Below are 19,828 nucleotides of genomic sequence, written 5' to 3'. Positions count from 1 at the left end.
CCGTTTTTTCAAAACTGGGTTTTGCAGCTTCTTGTTTTTGGCTTTTTTTCATCCAAAACTGTGAAAAAAAGCTGAAGCTGAGTATTTACCAAACACAAAAACAGCTCCCAGCTTTTTTTGATAGCAGCTTTTTTCAGAATCACCTCAGTACCAAACCAGGTCTAAGTCCGGCTTCATTGACCACTTGTCTACAAAGGCACCGTACCGTAGAAGCAAACATACCCGACCCATATTGAACAAAATTAATTAATTTTAATTTATTCCTTTTTTTTAATTATAAAAATTAATACTCAAATTGTATGGGTTTTTGTGAATCAGGGTTTTTGTGAATCGATGTTATCATTTGACGTACTTGGTCTTCTTGCATCCCTGATTCACAAAAACTCATACAATTTGAGTATTAATTTTTATAATTAAAAAAAAGAAATAAATTAGCGCTACGAGGTGGTATTCTACGATTGTAACTGTTTGCGTATGAATTCCCCATTGAGTTGCTACTCTTAGTTGTCACTTGTTTATGTTTTAATGATTTCTCCATAGCATGATTTCCTGATAGGGTTCTTATTCTTAATTTGTAGCTTGTTTGGTTGAGTGCCCCATATATAAGGATTTCGAGTCTTGTGCATTTATTCGTATTGTCATATTCTAACACTCTTAATAATTTAATAGTTTTGAAATATAACACATTATCTAGCAATTATATCAAATTAGTTATATTTTATTTTCTATTAGTTAGTTTATTCAAGGAAAGAAAAATCTTGGTTGCCAAGTGTCACATAAACTGATCACTCTTTATCATGTTATGTTAATGAGGTAAATGCACATGCGCTAAATGTAGATGATGGGGATCCATAAGTGACGCGCTCCAATGAAGGGCAATAATTTTCATGGGTTTGGGTAATGTCTCTCTCAAAATTGGGTAATGAAATTAATTCTCTCTTCGAAATCAACCGTGGTGATTTCCTAGCTTTTATAGTACCGTGTAACAAACGGGGCCATAACCCATAAGGACCACATGTAGGAATGGTCGTTAATTCTGTCTTCCACGACGAAATGCTGCAGAACCAAATATCCGGAAGCCAGGCAATGTACTAGACCTCGAATCAGTTGACATGCGCTAATTCAGCTTGGGATGCAGTCCTTTCCACAGCCATCCACCAGTCTTCATCATCGGAATCGATGTTTTCCTATTCGTCGAAGAAACTCAGACAAATCAGATTTCAGGAAAACGAGAAGATTGGTTCCATCCATTTCACTGCACCCAGTGAGCAAAACTAAACAGAAAAGAGACAAACAGTAGGATAAACTAGGACAGATGTTCAGAAAATGTAGCCTCACCATATTACTGATCCCTAAAGAATTTTGCTTATTCTCGACATCATCTGCAACTCTAATGGCTTCACGCCACCATGAATCTGTAACGCAGCTGCTTCTCATTTTCTCATCACCATAGAGAACAGATTCAGGATCATTTTTATTTTCATACACCATGTCAGGGATGATTTCCCATGGAATTGGTCGCGAGGCAGAACGATAACCTGTCGCCATCATATGCAAGTTGAAAGTGATCACTTATTGATTAAAGGAGATTAAAAATAGGTAAATATTTACAGAAATTGAAATTTTTTTTGCACCTCTGCAGTCAGGATCATGACATTTCTGATAATAGGAAGCCCTTCTGAGGTCAGCAACGTATATCACTAACCAATAGAACCATCACGCGCATTAGCAGGTTCTGTGTTACATATAAGAAAAAAAGCGTAGGGCAAGTTCCAGACAATACTTTCACGTGTGTATAAGCAGACAGGAATCAGAGTCATGAATTAAGATACCAACAACATATTAGATTTACCGTGATTGCTTTTATGCTGTCTGCCAATTCGCTCACAGTATCTATTTCTTGACATGCTGTAGACCATGAGTGCAAACTCTGAGAGCCAATACCAGCTCCGAATTTTACCTAGAGAAGCAGCAAGTTATTTACAAAGTGACTGCAGAAAATTATCAAACTTTTCTGATGCAGGCTACAAGGTACCACCTGATACATTTCCAATGGTGGCAACAGATTCTACAAATGCATCCAAAGTTGGAAATGGAGATTTGCCCAGGAAGTATGCTGCTGAAGCACCACTTGTGCAACCATTCAATGCATATTCTTGGGGCCAACTGTAACATTTTCCAAGACCGCGGTTCACCTGTATCAAGAAAGCATTTGATATAGTTAAAATGCACTAATGTCATTATGCTTATGGTTATCTCATATCTGTAAGCATCAAGAGTATGGAACGGTTTTGGAATCCCAATTACCTCGGTGTCAAAATGCAGAGTCTTTATACAATCAAGATCTGGTTTGCATACTAGAAGCTTTTCACAATCAACATCCAAATTGCAGATCAAGGATGCCATGAACATCTCCTCCTCACACTGCTTTTAAATAACATAGCGTTGATTATACGATCAAAACATTATGTAGTCAACGCATAAAATCAAAACATCACTAGCAAAGCTCCAGTTTGCAACTGTTATATTAATCGGAAGGGTGGCAATACCATCTTGTTGGCTTTGAAACGCCCAGTAGGCAGAAGCACTGAATTCTTCCCTGCCTTTGATGATAGAGCTAAACGAAAGCAACGATTTCGAGTATATACAGCAGTGTCCACAAATAGTTTACTAGGGGAGTCAGAGGAGCTTGAATCTTTTCTGATAAATAAGTTTCCAAATCTTCCATCTCTCTCCTTTGCACTTGAAATCCGTGAGCATATCTGATAATATGTCATCACAGTGACAATAGTTGATGTTTCTACAGGGAATATAAAAAGGAAAAATCGTAGTAAATGCAGCAGATTTCTGTTCATCACAATAAAAAGAAGCTATAGCTAATGAAATAAATTCCCATTTTTAAATTTAATTGAGCAAAAGACATCCTAAGAAACAACGTACAAATATCATAATGAAATGATACCTCAGTGACAAATGCACCTGCATGTGAGTTGTCCTTAAAAGCCGTCTTTTCTATGCGAATGATTAGGTGACGAGAGAACTTTGCTGCACGAAAGTATAACCATAAGTGACAATCAACTTCAAGAACCTCACCACGAAATTATATACAATAGATGACGTTATGAAACAGAAATCAAAACCCATATGTGGTATCTATATTTAGAGACCATGAAAATTTAAATGCACGTAGACATCAGCCTCATATATAAGGGAAGGAGTAATAATTGTGACCCACCTTCATTAGAGGAATCAAGCTCCAATATCCATTCCTTGTTTCCAATAATAGAATACTTTTCAAGCAGGGCTTCAAAAATGGCTGATATCAAGAGGTCAACCATTTCATCTCCATTTCTGTCTGCATTGTCCCTTCTACTGAATTCCAAGTCAAAATAAAGGTGACATGGCAAACCCTGAAAGCAACACATTCCAATTATAGGAACCACAAACTAGAATGGAAATCAATTCTCTGCACGCGGTACCCATTTATTGCTTCTATTAAATAAAAGGAAAGAAAAATTGTCACCTCCTGGATCACTTCGTAGTGGTGACGGAACTTGGGATTCATATTTTTATACCTGAAAAAGGAAACGAAAGCAGTACAAATATAAAAAATATAAAACCTCATACCGTGAAAAAGTATAAAAAAATCGAAACGGATAAGGTAACCTTCTCCAAAAATCATTATATGTTGAAACGAGGAACCTTCTCTGTCCACTATAATGATCTTGATAACTAAATACATGAACATTCTCATGACCTTTGGCAAACTGCATTGCTTCATCCTGCCTTGGAAACGTAGTCCATACTTCCTTCCTAAATGAACCAAAAACAAGGGTCGAGTCACATTGTAAAAGAGTATGACAAGAGAAAATAACCTTCTTAAAGCATGACAGTGTGGACAAAGAAATACACAAATACCTTGAAGTCAACCTTTTTTGTGCAGCGAGATCAATACGTATTTCACGTAGCAGTCGCAGAAACGACCTTGATGGTTTTTTGGGGGGAACACCGTGTGGAGATCCATAGAATACAACTGGGGAAAACTCCTTTTGACGATTAAACTTGTTTGGTTTAACACTTGTAGGACCAGACTGAATCCGAAAATCAGCAGGACAAAAATCAAAGTACTGAGTCATCAACTGATAAACACAGTTAAAGAACATTTCAACTACCAACGAAATGAAAGGTCAAGCTTCATTCAACCAAGGAACAATTTCCACACAACAAGACACATGGACGGGAAAATTCGAACTTATAACCAATCAAGAATTTAGCATGAATTCAAGTTACTTGGACACAAAAACCATTACGTGCGAATGCTCCATCAAACATATGGTTGATTAATTTGCAGCCTTTATAAAGCACAAAACGAAAACAATTTTCATTGTACATAGGTACCTTGTCGGAGGAAAGTTGTAATTCTGATGTATTTTTCTTTGTGTTCTCTGCTGAGCCTGGAGAGGAGACTTCCGGAGTTTTACTCCTCCGCTTCAAATCGCTTTTGCTTCTCTTCCTTTCCCTCAATGCGGATTCTGTTCAGACAAGAAAATAACAAATCTTGTAAATATCAGTTAACAACTCAATGAATCAAGAAACCTCTACAAAATGCATTCCACAAGCAATAAAAAGAAAATTGAATCTCATACTTCCAATTCGAAACCCTAAATTTAACCTCCCAAATGAAAGACATTGTTAATCTAGTAAAAGATTTGATTTTCTTCGTTTTTGATTTTGAATTCTCAGTAGCCAAACAGGGCGGAGGAGAGAGAAAGAGAGGGAGCTTACGCGGAGGAGAGATGCCGCACTTGAAGCACTCGAACAACCGATCGACGTCGTCCATCGTCAGTCGTCCGTCGTCACTGCTCACTCCAAAACGACCCCGTACAGAGAGCTTATTTCGTTTCTAAGCGGCAATTTGAATTTTCCAAGGGAAACCTGAGAATCCCGTTTTGATTCCACAACGTTTTCTTTCCCTCCACTTTCTCGTTTCCGCCACGTCAGTTGGTAAAGTGCATCATTTTTTTTTAAGAAAAACGTTGTAGAAATAGTCGTTCAACTTTAATTCGAACTAATTGATTCTTAACTAAAATTTACGATTATTGGTTCTTAATTCATCAAAATAAGCAGTTATAATATTTTTCAGCAATTCCGTAAAAATTGAAGGATCATATATCTAATTAGCTTAAAATTAAAGAATCATTTTTTTAATTGAGTTAAAGTTGAGAAGATATTGCTATAACTTTTCTTATTTGGTTGACAATAATTCGAAATTGTTGTTGCAGAAAGATTGTCACTTTCTTCTCAAATTTATATTTTTCAACGATGTTTTCAGGTATGTGCTCAAAAGGGTCCAAGACCCAGATACCCAAGAGTCTGGAAAGCCAATAAACGGATCGGAACCGTTTCCAAATCCCTCAAACTTGTTGAATCTGTAAGCTTTTATTTTTCTTTGATTTTTTTTCTTCTCCATTTCCATATTTGTGCTTGGTTTCCGAGAAATAATTGTAATAATAATTAATTTTTGTAGATTAAGGGATTGTCAAATGTGAAAGAGGAAGTTTATGGAGCCCTTGATTCTTTGATTGCTTGGGAATTAGAATTCCCTTTAATTACAGTGAAGAAGGCACTCAAGTCCCTTGAGAATCAAAAGGAGTGGAAGAGGATAATTCAGGTTTGATTTTTCTCCTTCCTTGAAAATGTTCAATATGTAACGTAGACATGAGTTAGGCCTGTTGGTCATGTTAGTGTACCTGCCCTCTTGCGTCTGAGTCCAAATTACCTTTGATAGTTTAGAATATGGCAATGCTAAAGAAAAATGCTCAATGTATAACGTAAACGTGAGTTAGGCCGGTAGGTCATGTTAGTATGCCCGTCCTCTTGCGCATGAGTCCAAATTACCTTAGATAGTTTAGAATATGGCAATGCTAAAGAAAAATGCTCGATGTATAATGTAAACGTTAGTTAAGCCAGTTGGTGAGGGCAAAGTCTCCACTCTCTTGCACCCCGAGTTCGAATTCCTTTTGGTAGTTTATGGATGGGCCTTAACTTTTGAAATCTAAGACATGACATGTGTGTTTTGTAGGTGTCAAAAGTGGATGCTGAGCAAAGGGCAAGGAAGAACAATGGGGACCTATTTCACACTGTTAACTGCTTTGGCAGAGGATGGGAGGATTGAAGAAGCTGAAGAGTTGTGGACGAAGTTGTTCTCTCAGTACTTGGAAAGCATGCCTCGCGTGTTCTTCGACAAAATGATTTCGATTTACTAACAACACGGCTTGCACGGTAAGATGTTTGAGGTATTGTAGTCCTACCACGTTTTCGTAAACAGATTTAGGAACATATCGGTTCTTAAATCAATCTATGAGCCGTGCATCTTGTAATACTGCATATACTTGGTGCAAATCTGAAACTCCGGGAACTTTGATTGATAAACGGATTCGTTCTCATATCCCGAAAGGCCGAATGTCATGCTAGCTTGTATATTGGATCCTCGTTTTTCATGCAGCAAGGAGTTTTAACTTGTCGAAACTTTCTCTTCTTGCAGATATTTGCTGACATGGAGGAGCTCGGGGTCCAACCAAATGTTTCGATTGTTACAAAGGTTGGAAATGTCTTTAAGGAGCTAGATATGCTAGACAAGTACAATAAGTTGAAGAAGAAATATCCGCCTCCGAAATGGGAGTATCGGTACATCCAACGGAAAACGTGTTAAAGTCCGAGCAAACTATCAGAACAGGTCTGATGATGCTGCAAAAATGCTAAGTGAGGGGAAGGAAACAGTCCGCGACTCGGAAGAAATGTTGGAACCCGAATCAAATCCAAACGAACACATTGTTGAAGACGAGGAAGTGAACCGGAACTCAGATGAATCACCGGAGGAAGGCGAAAAAAGCTCCGATGAACCGAGTGTTCAATCTTGAAACTCTTTTTTACCAGTTAGATGAAGCTAAAGCAAGTTTACGACGTTTTAATCGTCCCTAACCTCATTTCTCATCAGTGTGGGATTGGCGATTTGAGTCCTTCGACCATATCAATATATACATTGTCTTTTAAGTGGCTCAAATCCGCCGGTTAAATGACCTTAGCTTTATTCAAAATTGTAGTGAAGGAAGTTTTATAATTGTATTAGGTCTACGTAAGTTTATAAGTTTTGTAAATTCATGTACTCTAGAATTTGCCTGTGCCTTACAATACGTCATAAAACTGCATTGCTAATAATAGCGTTACTGGATTGAAACGTCACGTAGCAATGAACCGTTTCATGTAACTCTCAATAATGAGGTTAATTTATGGAAAAAAATTTAAAAGGTTTATAATTTTAAATAACTGAAAGGGGTCAAATTGGTTTAGAACCCACGTTTTGTAGTATCAAAATTACTCTGTCAAATAAAAGATGGAAAATAGGGTAACTATCACCTGTGGCTGTTTCAATCCTTTCACCAAATAAATGATAAACGAATAAAACCAGGTAGAAAACTACGTGAAGTTCTGTTTGTTTTAGTCGTCCTCCGAACCTGAACCATCTGAGCCGGAGCCTTGTTTATCGACAGTGCCATTTGTAGCAGGGCCTTTCTTTTTTGTGTCGTGTTGTTCATCCGCCTCATCTTCACTGTACTCGCTCTCATAATCGTCATCATATTCCTCATCTTCATTCTCTTCCTCCTCTTCAATGCCATCCTCCGTAATTGGTCCCTCTTCTGCCACAAAACCTCCCCGGGTACCAGCCCGTGTGCGCTTCAAAATCTTCATCTTCAAGTTTGTCTTTCTATCACAACCAATCCAAGAGTCGCATAGGCAGTAGCATGTCAAATTGTAATTCCCCTCCCCTGGGGCCGGTAACTTGCCTGTTATCAGTCTAGACCCACTCTTCACCTTCCCGACTGCTTCTTTGACAGCAGCACTAGTCTCTTTCATAGTTGCTCCCGAACCCTCCTTTGTGTCCTCGATTGCCTTGGAAGCAGCAGTAATGGCTGCAGCTTCATCCATGAAATTTACCTTCTGCCAAAACCAAACGTAATTGGAGACGCTGTCTGCAAGCAAAAACCAGAAGTTTTCTTCCTTGTGAAACGGGAAGTATGGGGCGTGGGGAAGGGCACCAATCAGTCCGTTGGCACGCTTTAGTGTGACCCAAGCATGAACCGTGACAATGTCACCCTCTTGTATACCATCTTCACCTTCAGTCTCACATTTAACTTCAAATGATATCGAAGGCATAGTCTGCAATACCATTTCAACATCCTGGACTTCAGCGGATGATAATCCAGCTGTTTGAGAAAGTACCTCAGCACGATCTTCCACGGACATGTCCTGAAGCTCCTGAAACACTCTCAGCTTCTACGAGCAAAAGAAGAAGAATTAAAGCTAAGATCAAACAGAAAAAAAATACCATCAGGAGAAGAAAATAGATCAGCAAAAGAAGTGAAAGAAATAAACTTGACTAATTATAACAGAATGAAGATTTTCTGCTCATTCAGTAACGAAAAGAGGGATTTCACAGAACATTTTCAATTTTAACCATCTCATGTAGCAATACAGTACTATATCCTGCTCCCTGCAGCTAGGCAAGAGACGGATCAGAAGTTCTATTCCAGCATGGCATTGTCCAAACAAAGACTGTTTACCTTGCGGGCTATCTTTTTTACAACCGCCTCACTAAAATGCGGCAGCTGCAGAAAGGGGGCAATGCCTTCACTGGATCCTCCAATTGCCTTCCTTGCACTAAGAGGAACAGCCTGCATTATGATCACAAAATAACATGAACTTCAAAATGAGTACCGATTCATAAGATACAATAATAAATGTCATAGCTATGTGCTTAATTTAATTGCAAACATAGTAAGCGTTTTGACAGGGCAGACAACAAAAGCCAAAGGATGCACATATTTGCAAAAAACAAAAGAAAAGAGAAAATTATTTACTTCCATATATTTGTACAACAATACTTAATTAACAAGAAAGCTTAAATCAATATGCAACCAGCTTTCAGAAATTAGCCCTTGCGTGATACTTCAGAACAAGATTTGTGTGCGAGGAACAGACGGCATGGTAACTTATGTATAAGCCCACACAGTGTGATTGTATGAGAAAAATCTTAGATCTTTGCAAAATTAGGATTTCGCATGATTAGTGTATTTGTAAGATCTACACGCTTGACAAAAGTGGATAATGGACTATCACCTGAATGATACACTGAGAAAGTTCAACTACACCAATAGCAGGCCTCAGCCATCCCTGCCCCTGAGCATTGCGTGGCATAACTGCCATCTGCAAAATAGAATAAAACATAAGTAAAACTAGCACAACATGGCTTCCAATTTTGGTACAAATGTCATGAGATATGCTAGCACATTAATTGATCAACTGTTCTCCAGAAATACTAGTAGGAAGTAACCAACTTCTGTACCCCTTCTAAATCTGTCGGTTAATTTTTAAGTACAGTATTGGAACAATTCTAAACACAAATATGAGTGAAGCAGTGCAGGATTAAGGAAAGTCTGTAACTTCTAAGAAGCATAAGCACTTGTTTTCAAGTTTGCTAATAGAATGTAAGATAAGACAGGAAAATGTAGAAATCACCTTCATCAATTCTTCAAGGAGGCGAGGGGCAAGTTCCAGAACACGTCTAAAATCACCTTGCAAAGATGGAGATAAGGATGCTGACTCACGAGTTAACTGTGCTTGAATCAACAATTCTGTCTGCGTAGAAAGTGGCATAAAGGTAAGCATATATCAAGGACTGGGACAAACTTTGCTGATCATTTAGTCTAGTATTGGAGCACAAATTACCTTTACAAGGGCTGGATGCTGTTTCCAAAACTTTGCCTGCTCTTGCTTGATATTCTTAAGGTCCAGATTCAACTCACTCCTGACTAGCATAAAAAGCTTCTGAAGGGGTTCATTGTCAGTTCTGCGAACTGGAATTTCCGTATATTCAGCAGCCTTTATGAAGACATCCATTACTTTGCTGTATAATTAGGTCATAAGATCAGTAAAAAAAATTAACAAACAATACAGCTTAATGTACACCTGATCCATCAAAACATCAAAAAATATTGCCCCCAGCATCTGCTTATGTTACTATTCTACTTCAGACTTGCAAGCAGCTGCTATTTAGAAGCAAACAAGAAAGAATAAACATATAAAAGCTAATCTCGACATTTCTGGTACTCAGCGTACTCTACTTGATTACCTGGGAGCCAGAGAAGGCTTCATGAGGTAATAGTAAGTGGATAATGTGTGATGCATGACATAGTTGCCGGTATATTTTGCCGATCTTGAAAGATATACGACAGCTATCACCAATGGCAATAGAATACAAATACCAACAATCCAGAGTAGGAGTATTCCACCAGATGCCCCATCGATGTGTAGCAGGAATTGAGGAAGAGCTATGCCCATTTGAAACCCCTATTTGAAAAAAGAGTTGGTTCAATTTCAAAGCAAAATTTGTTCTACTTCATATGATTTTGACAAGGAAACACTAAATGAAAGTTGCTATCCGTTTTCCTTGAATGAGATTGGCAGATTGCACATTACCTGCCTGCCATCCGGATGGCCATATTTTTCAAAATTCTCACGAGATACTGGATCCGTCAGAGCCTGATAAGCTTTTGATATGAACTCCACAAAGTAATTGTGGGCCTCTAGAAAAAAGAATACAAATCAAAATTTTAGTGTATGCTTCATAAAGGCCCCATCTTTCCTGCTAGTTTTAGGTTAAAATGATAGGCATGCATAAACTGAAAACTAAAACACCATCAACCTGGATCTGGATTTTTATCTGGATGGTACTGTATGGAGAGTCTCCTATATGCCTTCTTTATTTCTGAATCAGAAGCTCCAGGTTCCAGTCCAAGAATACTGAATGGCTCGAAAACTTGAATCTGGGTTATTATAAAAGATTCTCAGGACAAGTTAAAAATATAATATAAAGTCCAAATTAACTAAAATGAAAAGGCATGGAAATGTAAAACATGGGCAGGAAGACCATACGATAACAGCTTTCATTAATGCCTCAAAATGGCTAAAAATGTTTACCTCGCGGCTCATATTTTTGATGTAATAAACCAGGACTATCATGATAACCCAGAGAAGTATTAATGTCAAGTTACTCCATGTTGAGAAGTTTGAAATCTGCAAATGAATGATAATGACATACATCCAGACCCTCGTTAGTCGTTAGATGGTTTAAAACAAATATTGGTATTCTTCTTGCAGTGACTATTGAAGAACAGATCTTAGCAACAATTGAAGGAACTAACCCGCTTAAAAATTGACTTGCGGTACTTTCCTGACCGAGCGCACTCAGAGCACTGACAGTGGATGCTCTTTGTTTTCTTGGATGCAGCACGACATAACTTCGTAATTGTATAAGGCACTAGGGGCAGTGCCATTATGGTCAAAATGAAAATTGGGAACAACGCACTATTCTCTTCCGAAGCAGCCATGGCGACCTCCCTACTCCCTAGACTACTCCTATGTGCGTATTACGCCTGCAGAATAGATTTGATAGAACCAATCAGTTCACAAAGACCAGAGCCGTGACCAATGTGGCATCACGAATTTCAAAACATCTCCAATGCAACGACATTAGGATTCACGATTATACCGCTGAAAACATCATTCGCAGCAATTTCATTTCCATATCGGAATTTATAAAAACCCGAATCAAACTCAAAATTAGGACATTATATGACTATGGCCAATCGGAATCACCGAATCTCGGTGACACAGCCAAATTATGAGACACACACACACACACACACACATATATATATATAACAAACTGCAGCCAATAATTGTGAAGTCCATCAAGTCAATGACTGAGATAGCGAGCTCACACTCAGTACAGCCAATTGAATACTGATAGCTACACGTACAATTAAATCAAAATAAATTATCAAAATTGCAAAAATAAAAAATAAAAAATTTAAAAACGCATGCTCACCTCAATCAAAATTCGATGAACTGAATTTCCATTTAAAAATATCGAAATGAAAAATTATATCAGAAATATAAATATATATATATGTATGTATAGCTTGCCTGATAAAATCGGAGGTCGAGATCTGATTCGGAGGCTCTCTGTCCGTACGATGGCGCGATTACAGAGACGGAGAGAGAAGGGAGGTGAGAGCGTTTCTCAGATGGGAGGAGAGAGGGGGAGAGCTTCGTTTTGGGTTTTATTTGGTGACGTCTGATCCGTTCTAATGGGCCGTAGCCCAGGCCCAGAATGTTTACACGACCTGTCGTTGTGGAAAATATAATTCCAACGACATCCAAAATTAAGCAGATATCTCTCTGCGTCTCTCTCCCGAGCCTCATCCTCTTCCTTCTTATACACAGACAAAAACACTTCGACAAATCCATGGCCTCACCGTCCGAACCACCACACACCAATCAGCAACTCGGACCCACCGTAACCCACGTGGTCCACTCCACCGCATCCAATCTCCTCTCCATCTTCGCCTCCCCCAAGACGACCCCGTCGCCGTCCACGACCCCGCCGGCAATCCGCGTCGGGCTCCTCCTCCCAAACTCGCCGAAACCTCTCGCTTTCCAGCCCGACTCCAATACCTCCGCCATGAAGGGCGTGGCGTCGTCGCCCGAGTCGACCTCTGGGTTCCCGTCAACGGTCAGGATTGCAGGGCTGAACTCGAACATCAAGGGCGGCGGTGGGCCGGCGTTTGTGGGCCAGGTCTTCAGTATGTGCGACCTCTCCGGGACTGGTCTCATGGCTGTCTCCACCCACTTCGACATCCCCTTTATTTCCAAAAGGTAACTTTTTTTTCAACTTTTACAACAATGGTATTTCATATCATGCATAAAGATATCGAATTCAGTTCAATTTTTGATGAAGATGCTGTGTTTGATTTGAGATTATTAAAATTGAGGAAATTTTTAGTGTGTTTGAGATTTTTTCAGCTGAATTTTGTTTAATTTTCATGGCATTTATTCGTAGAACTCCTGAGTGGCTGAAGAAGATGTTTAAATCAATTACTAATAGTGAGAGAAAGGGCCCCGTGTTTCGATTTTTCATGGATTTAGGCGATGCGGGTAAGGATTCTGCATAAACAACTGGTTGGTTTTATTGGTTATTTGGTCAAATTTATTTCTATCTCGGGGTGACCTGCATTCTGACTGAGATTGTGTTGTTAGTTACGTATGTGAAACGGCTGAATATACCGAGTGGCGTGGTGGGTGCTTGTCGTCTTGATTTAGCATATGAACACTTCAAGGTAATCCCAGCTTGTACAGTATGTAAGATAGATATGAGAGTTGCAAGTTTTCACATTGGCTTAATTACCCATCTTGCACTAAGCTCACATGGGTTTAGCAATGGGTAGAAATCATGCGCCTTTGTTGTGTTTTGGATTGTGTCAAATTATAGATTTATCGATACTTATATTGCTTTTCATAGACTCTTTTTTGTCAGTAATTTCTGTGGTGCGTTACGCTCCTCTTGGATTAATGAGTGAGTTGTTCACTATGTCTTATGCAGGAAAAGCCCCACTTGTTCCAGTTTGTTCCAAATGAAAAACAGGTAGGATATAACAAGTGACAACCGTCTTCCCTAACATTGTATAGCATTTCTCAAAATGTTCTGCTCCTACAGGTCAAGGCAGCTAACAAACTTCTCAAGACAATGCCGCAGAGTGGCAAATGCAAAAGGGTTGACGGAGTTCCAGTTTTTGGTGCTCAAAACTTGGATATTGCAATAGCAAGCTCAGATGGGATCAAATGGTGTGTTCTAATGTTTTGTGCTTGCTTCTAGTTTTAGGATTTTGATAGATATGTATTTCCTGTTCATTTAGCATTATATGAATGATTTCCGATTATCTGAGCTATTCTTTTTTAGCAAGTTCTGTGCTACAGTCAGATTTTGATTTTCAATGAAAAAGGTTTCTTCAATGTCTGTAGTATATGGCAATACTATTTTGTTTTCTTTTGTGGTATAAAACTTTGCAATTTTTATTGCCCTTATTCACCTTTATGCTATGGAAATACTGGGCACCTATTTGATTTTTCAACTGAAGGCTGGTTTTTTTGTTGCAAGATTACTTGTAATTTATATGAGTCAAGTTTGTTTTTTGGTGAGTTTTAAGTACAATAGCTGATGCTCTATTGTTATCCTTTGTTCCAACAGGTATACTCCCTACTTTTTTGATAAAAACATGCTTGATAACATTCTTGAGGAATCTGTTGATCAGCATTTCCATTCTTTAATTCAAACTCGGCACATGCACCGGCGACATGATGTGATTGATGACAACATACCAGCAGAAGTAATTGAAGAGATGGGAGATAACTTATGGGAGCCTCCAGAGGTATGAAATCTCATATCAAGTATTATTTTGATGGAGCAAGTAGTTTGGTGGTGAGACATGTACAAGATTTTAAGATGAAGAATCGAGAATTGGGTTCGCATCGTCAACAATAAGCTTAGAATTATTACTCATTCCTCTGACATAACTGCACATGTAGGTGTATAAGTTGTGAAGTTAAAACAATCCCAGTTCACCTTCGTCCTGTTCTCACGTATGTGTATTTTGATCGTTGCAACATCTGTTTCTTGACAGGTTCAGGAAGTAATGGATGAAATGGGGAATCCTGGAATACCTTTGAGTGTCATTTCTAAAGCCGCTGAAATGCAGCTCCTCAATGCTGTTGATAAAGTACTTCTGGGTAATAGGTGGGTACGGAAAGCAACTGGCATTCAACCCAAATTCCCTTATATGGTTGACTCTTTCGAGAGAAGGTACATTAGAATTTAGCAATTGCTTTCTTGAGATATCAAATACCTTTTTTTTCAAATTAAACATTCTTTGAATTTTAACTTGGGTGCTTCTGGATGCTAATAAACTGGCTTGTTCTCTCTTTTAGGCTTTTTCTAACAAAATCATGTTCATTCTGTTGCAGGAGTGCAGCCTCTTTCCTCAGAGCTTCTCAGCCAGCCAGATGCCTTGGCAATGGCGAAGCAGTAGATGATACTGAAGATTCTCTAGATTGTAGCACTTCAGAGATTAAATTAAAGGATGATATTCACACCAATAAAGGAAACAAAATAAAACTCCAGTTTCCTTTCGGAGATTGGTTTAGTCGTCTGTGGTCGAAACAAAGGGACCAAAATGAAGAGCTGTCAAACGAACGCATAGAGCAGAGCTCACTACAAAATCCAAACCTTCCTAAGATTACTATGGTTGGCATTTCAACTGGTGAGGCAGGGCCGATGAGTAAAGCAAATTTAAAGAAGACGATGGAGGATTTAACAAAAGAGTTGGAGCAGACGGATTCAGGAAATGGTTTTGGTAGCGATACAAGTAATGAGTTAAGATTTGAAGATAGAGATCCGCTATTTGTGGCAAATGTAGGTGATTATTATTCTGGCATGGCAAAGACGGGTTCATCTAGATGGGTTCGTGGAGGAAACAATTAGGGGGCCTCGCTATGAAACCATTTTTGTGTTCTCTTCAGGTACGATAGAGAATATACTATGATACTGCCTCTCCCACCATCAAAAGAAGATACATTGTTCGCGTGCCATGTATTTCTTTTGATGATGGGATGCTGATTTCTCTAAATTTCTCGTGCATTTTCGATGTAGCATGTATTTCACGATATGTGATCCGACCATTGTTGTAGAAAGGGTAAAAGAGCGTATGTGTAACGGAATGGATAAGAAATTTTTTCGCCTTGAGTGAACTAGGTACTGTAATAGACTTTTTTTGGGAATTTTAATGAAACACTTCTAATACTGGTATTGGTATTGTTTACTTTTAACATTAAGGACATTTTTACCTTGAAAAGTCACTCCTGATGCTATTCATTTACACATTTATTTTGTCTTTTTCATTAAAACTAAAGTTTTTTAGAACTTTTCGTTAGTTTTCTGTTATTGGTATTGTTCACTTTTAACGTTAAGGACATTTTTATCTTGAAAAGTCACTCCTGATACTGTTTATTTACCCATTTATTTTGTTATTTTAATTAAAACTAAAGTATTTAAGAAATTTTTCGTTAGTTTTTTTTTTTTATTTTTTTTTTTTATTCGGATGTGAATCGGGTTTCCATGGATGAGTCCTTTTGTTTCTATTTTTTCTGTTATCTTCTAGCAATTTTACTTTGTAAAGGCAAATGAGGTAATCAATCATAGGCGACAAGAAAGTTTAACATATACAACAAATGACAAATGTGGTGGTGGTCGTGGTGGTCGTGGTGGAGATGGTTCCCTCGGTGCTTTGGTGTGTGTGTGCCTCTACAATCTGCACCTACCTCCTAGTGTGTGACACATTTTTCCCACACCATAAAGTGGTTTCTAATGACCTCTTTTTTCAAGAACTAGAGATTTTTTAGGATGTCAGAATTACGATCTGATATATCAAGTATTATAATACAAGTGGTTGGATATTTGAAAAAAAAAAAAAAAAAAAAAGAATTTCAACCAATATTATGACACTTAGTGTGCTAGGTCGTGTTCTTGACATGCTAAAAAATTTCTCCTCAAAAACCACAAACGATGTTGCTCAAAGCCAAGCCACCGTAGTCACCCAAACTCGAGTGATTGTTAGTCATCAATGTATGTGTGTTCGATCATGAATCAATGACTCAGAGTTTAAAGAACGACTAATGATTCACTAATCGAAAAATGATGGTTGAAAGTCTTGAGGTTCAAACACAAGTGAGTGATTGTCAGTTATTGATGTATGTGTATCCGATCAGGAATCAATGGCTTGGAGTCTCACAAGTGATTGATGATCCACTAATCGAAAAATGATGGTTGAGAGTATTGAGAATCCTCCCTCCTCTTCTCTTCGCCAAAAATCACATCACTAATCTTCTTACTGGTTCAACATCCACAAAGAGACGAAGCTCGATGGTTTCATCCACAATCCAAAAGTCAACCCGCTTGAGAACTTGTTGGACCAAACCTAAAAGTCATCCTGCTCTCCCCAACATATATAGTGCATTCATAAGCTTTCAAGTTCCAAGTTCCCACCAAACAAAAAAGATACGAAAGAACTATATCAATCACAAATTCTTATTCGCTAACTAGATTTGATCCTTACATTAAAACGGAAAGGAAATGGTAGTGGTGGTCTCCAATCACATTTTTTTCAATTAAAGGATTGTTTTGCATACGTAAGTTAGATCAGTGTTCGTTATTTACACCTAAGTTCAAATTATCTCCATTTATAGAGGTTTTAGAATATTGCATCATAAAAATAAATTGGTAAGGGGCCGTTTGCCAACCCTTTCAATTTTAGTTTTTAGCTTTTACTTTTTGAAAACTTAAATTTTATTTGGTAACTATTTTTAGTTTAAAAAAATGAAAAATAAAAACTAAAAAGTGAAAACTCAAGGCCATATTTTGAAAACTCAAATAGTTTTCATTGCTCAATTTTTTTGAAAACTAAAGTTAGTTACCAAACAAAATTTTAGTTTTTAAAAAATTGAAGGAAAATAAATTAAAAACAAAACAATTATAAAACGGTCCCTGAAGTTTTGTTATGCACCTTCTGCTTAATATTTTGGAAGATTGGTGTATGAAAAGCTGCTGCTTGCTGGAGGAAGTTATGTGTGCTTCATGGAATTGATTAGGGAGAACTAGCTAGTTGGAAATTTTTTTTTTGGGTAAAGTACAAAAAACTACCTTAATTATTGGTGTCACGACACTTTCATACCTCATCTTTTGGAATTGACAATATCATACCTCATCTTACGAATTTGTGTCAATGTTATACCTTCCGTTAGCTTGGCCGTTTATTTCTCAGTTAAATGCTGACGTGACTTAATCCGGAACCCATTTTTTATTAAAAAATTATTAAAAACAAAAAAAATCATTTAATATTATTTAAATATTAAAATAATAAAAAAATACATAAAAAAATAATAATAAAAACCTCTCCTTTAGTCCATCCCCCCTCTGTCTCTTCCCCATCTTCCTGCAACCCAAAAAAAAGAAGAAGAGAAAAAAACAAAAAAAAAAACAAAAAAAACAAAAAAAACAAAAAAACCCGAAGGGCCTCGTGCTAGGTAAAGATGAGAATATACATATAAGGTTTACAAGATCCACTCCCCTGGACGATGTGTGATGTTACAAATTATATCCGCTTACTTTTTAAAAAGAATTAAATTTGATTCACGTGAATAAAGATAATGTATATTTGTGATGAAAATTTGAGTTATGGTAAATTTATGTTAGTTGCCTCATAGACGTTGCAAAGAGTCATCATATACCTTTACCTTTATGTAATATCTAATCGTTGATTTTCAAGACAACTCAGTAATTTGAACAATGAAAAGAAAAAAAATTAGTAAGAAAAAACTACATTACTTGAATTGTTTTATTTTAATGTTTAAGAGATTCCCACATTATAAATAAATTAGGATGATTTTCTTATTTTATCTTTCATCGAAGTCTAAGATATTCCACACTCTGAAGGGTATGATTAATCTCCAATGAAGCTCGGAAAAGTTAAAAGCATTTCAGCTCATTTTTCACAACAATCAAATGACACACGTCCCCTTAAATTTTACAACCAGAAAATCACTCGTGTTTTTCTACGATGATTTTGTTATTCTGTAATCCATATTTTCAAAACATTAAAATTAAACCCAGCCTTGACGGCCAAAGATTCCTCAATCCAACTCACACCAGCACATCAAATTCAAATAATATAAATGGGACAAGAGACAAAAACTTGGCATATAGGAGAAGAGACAAGCTCAAAAGAGAGGAACGTTGTCATTTACCTTTCTGTCCCTATTCCCTAGCAGTGGATTTATGCTTTATGCAGGACCCCACCACCCGTGGGACCAGATTCCAGAATTAGGATCGTTGGTAAGCTGTGCTTGATGAACGATTAGGATTTTCTCATCCCCACGTGCGGATCACGCGTTATGGGCTTTTGCACTTAGCTTCTTTTTTTTTCTTTTTTGGGTTTATCTAATTGTGCTTTTTAATTAATTATAAAGTGCAAAATGCCAAAATGTGTGAGATTTTTTGTATCATTTTAAAGGTAACATAATAATGTAAAAAAAAACAAAGTGCAGAATTACTGTTTTTTTCCATTACAAATAATTTACATTCACGAACGTTTGCAGAAATATATTTTAGATAAACCCTTCGAAAAATTATAATTACGTTCTAGAACAATACTCTTTTCTAATTACTTTTTCACCTGAGGTCACAATATGATATTTTCTTGTCGATTTCACCGTGTCATAAGTTTTGGTTCATGAGAGGATTCTTTTCTTTTTCTTGACTAATGGACTGAAGAAATTTAAAATTTAAATTAACGTCATTCTAAGATTTGAAGCTCAAAACTTCATCTATAAAAGTAGAAATTGAGTATTAGACCAAACGGTAATCCACACAATTCGTACTGATATCAAGTTCTATTGCATAAGTTATGATAAATACCAAAAAAAAGTAAAAATTGGTAACAAAATGTCTGAATAGAAAAGGTCGGTCATGCAAGTGATTTGTAGATTAAGCAGTTAAGAGAACACACGAAGTTCTAGGTTCAATTCTCTTTCTCTCAATATTGCTTTTATAAAAATGTGGGTCCGAAAATTTTGGAACTGAATTATGTTTCTTCCATTATTTTTGCAAATTCTCTATCTTAACCGTTGTTGATTCTTCCTACTAAGTTGTCAAGTTAGTTTAAGATCAATTCATCTTAGGTTTTTAACTAAAATAGTCCATGAGGTTGGCATAATTCTTCATTCTAATCCTTGATATTGAAAACCAGTAGAAGTGGTCCATAAGTTTGTCTACCGTAAATCAATTTGGTCATTTCGCGATAAATCTATTAATATCCTCGTT

At 37.3% G+C, this 19,828-nt stretch overlaps 3 protein-coding genes and 1 pseudogene across 9 annotated transcripts; 2 read left to right on the top strand and 2 right to left on the bottom strand.

The window, feature by feature from the left end:
- Positions 1 to 856: 856 nt before the first annotated feature.
- On the bottom strand, positions 857 to 5,051 carry LOC137721559 (DNA primase). 6 transcript variants are annotated; one of them, XM_088691522.1, is made up of 14 exons: positions 4,786 to 5,051; positions 4,399 to 4,532; positions 3,919 to 4,091; positions 3,667 to 3,813; positions 3,524 to 3,575; positions 3,236 to 3,410; positions 2,963 to 3,045; positions 2,550 to 2,762; positions 2,308 to 2,424; positions 2,039 to 2,195; positions 1,853 to 1,960; positions 1,635 to 1,700; positions 1,339 to 1,538; positions 857 to 1,187 (listed from the first exon to the last, which is right to left on the bottom strand). In XM_088691522.1, exons 1-14 carry the CDS (start codon positions 4,838 to 4,840, stop codon positions 1,104 to 1,106), a joined length of 1,764 nt encoding a protein of 587 aa, XP_088547648.1. In that variant the 5' UTR covers positions 4,841 to 5,051; the 3' UTR covers positions 857 to 1,103. The 6 variants fall into 6 exon arrangements, with proteins under 6 accessions (XP_088547648.1, XP_088547651.1, XP_088547644.1 ...); XM_088691525.1 differs by having other exon boundaries at positions 3,931 to 4,091; positions 4,786 to 4,977; XM_088691518.1 differs by having other exon boundaries at positions 2,308 to 2,427; positions 2,550 to 2,800; positions 2,980 to 3,045; positions 3,931 to 4,091; positions 4,786 to 4,966.
- A 212-nt stretch (positions 5,052 to 5,263) lies between these two features.
- On the top strand, positions 5,264 to 7,058 carry LOC137721084 (pentatricopeptide repeat-containing protein At4g21190-like; annotated as a pseudogene). Its single transcript, XR_015957483.1, has 4 exons — positions 5,264 to 5,431; positions 5,528 to 5,673; positions 6,086 to 6,296; positions 6,545 to 7,058. The product of XR_015957483.1 is annotated as a pentatricopeptide repeat-containing protein At4g21190-like (transcript).
- Positions 7,059 to 7,300: 242 nt separating this feature from the next.
- On the bottom strand, positions 7,301 to 12,184 carry LOC137720047 (dnaJ protein ERDJ2A). The gene is made up of 11 exons (XM_068459048.2): positions 12,046 to 12,184; positions 11,262 to 11,492; positions 11,038 to 11,133; positions 10,763 to 10,883; positions 10,537 to 10,643; positions 10,190 to 10,407; positions 9,787 to 9,964; positions 9,577 to 9,696; positions 9,178 to 9,264; positions 8,622 to 8,732; positions 7,301 to 8,334 (listed from the first exon to the last, which is right to left on the bottom strand). The coding sequence occupies exons 2-11, from the start codon at positions 11,445 to 11,447 to the stop codon at positions 7,498 to 7,500; spliced, it is 2,061 nt and encodes a 686-aa protein (XP_068315149.2). The 5' UTR covers positions 11,448 to 11,492; positions 12,046 to 12,184; the 3' UTR covers positions 7,301 to 7,497.
- A 111-nt stretch (positions 12,185 to 12,295) lies between these two features.
- Positions 12,296 to 15,760, top strand: LOC137720048 (uncharacterized). Its single transcript, XM_068459049.2, has 8 exons — positions 12,296 to 12,777; positions 12,962 to 13,056; positions 13,159 to 13,238; positions 13,502 to 13,543; positions 13,616 to 13,743; positions 14,147 to 14,327; positions 14,580 to 14,758; positions 14,920 to 15,760. Exons 1-8 carry the CDS (start codon positions 12,368 to 12,370, stop codon positions 15,434 to 15,436), a joined length of 1,632 nt encoding a protein of 543 aa, XP_068315150.2. The 5' UTR covers positions 12,296 to 12,367; the 3' UTR covers positions 15,437 to 15,760.
- Positions 15,761 to 19,828: the final 4,068 nt, after the last annotated feature.

This window comes from Pyrus communis, chromosome 1 (genome assembly GCF_041283825.1).
Source record: "Pyrus communis isolate YQ-2024b chromosome 1, ASM4128382v1, whole genome shotgun sequence".
NCBI lineage: Eukaryota > Viridiplantae > Streptophyta > Magnoliopsida > Rosales > Rosaceae > Pyrus > Pyrus communis.
This window is presented reverse-complemented; position numbering and strand designations above follow the sequence as displayed.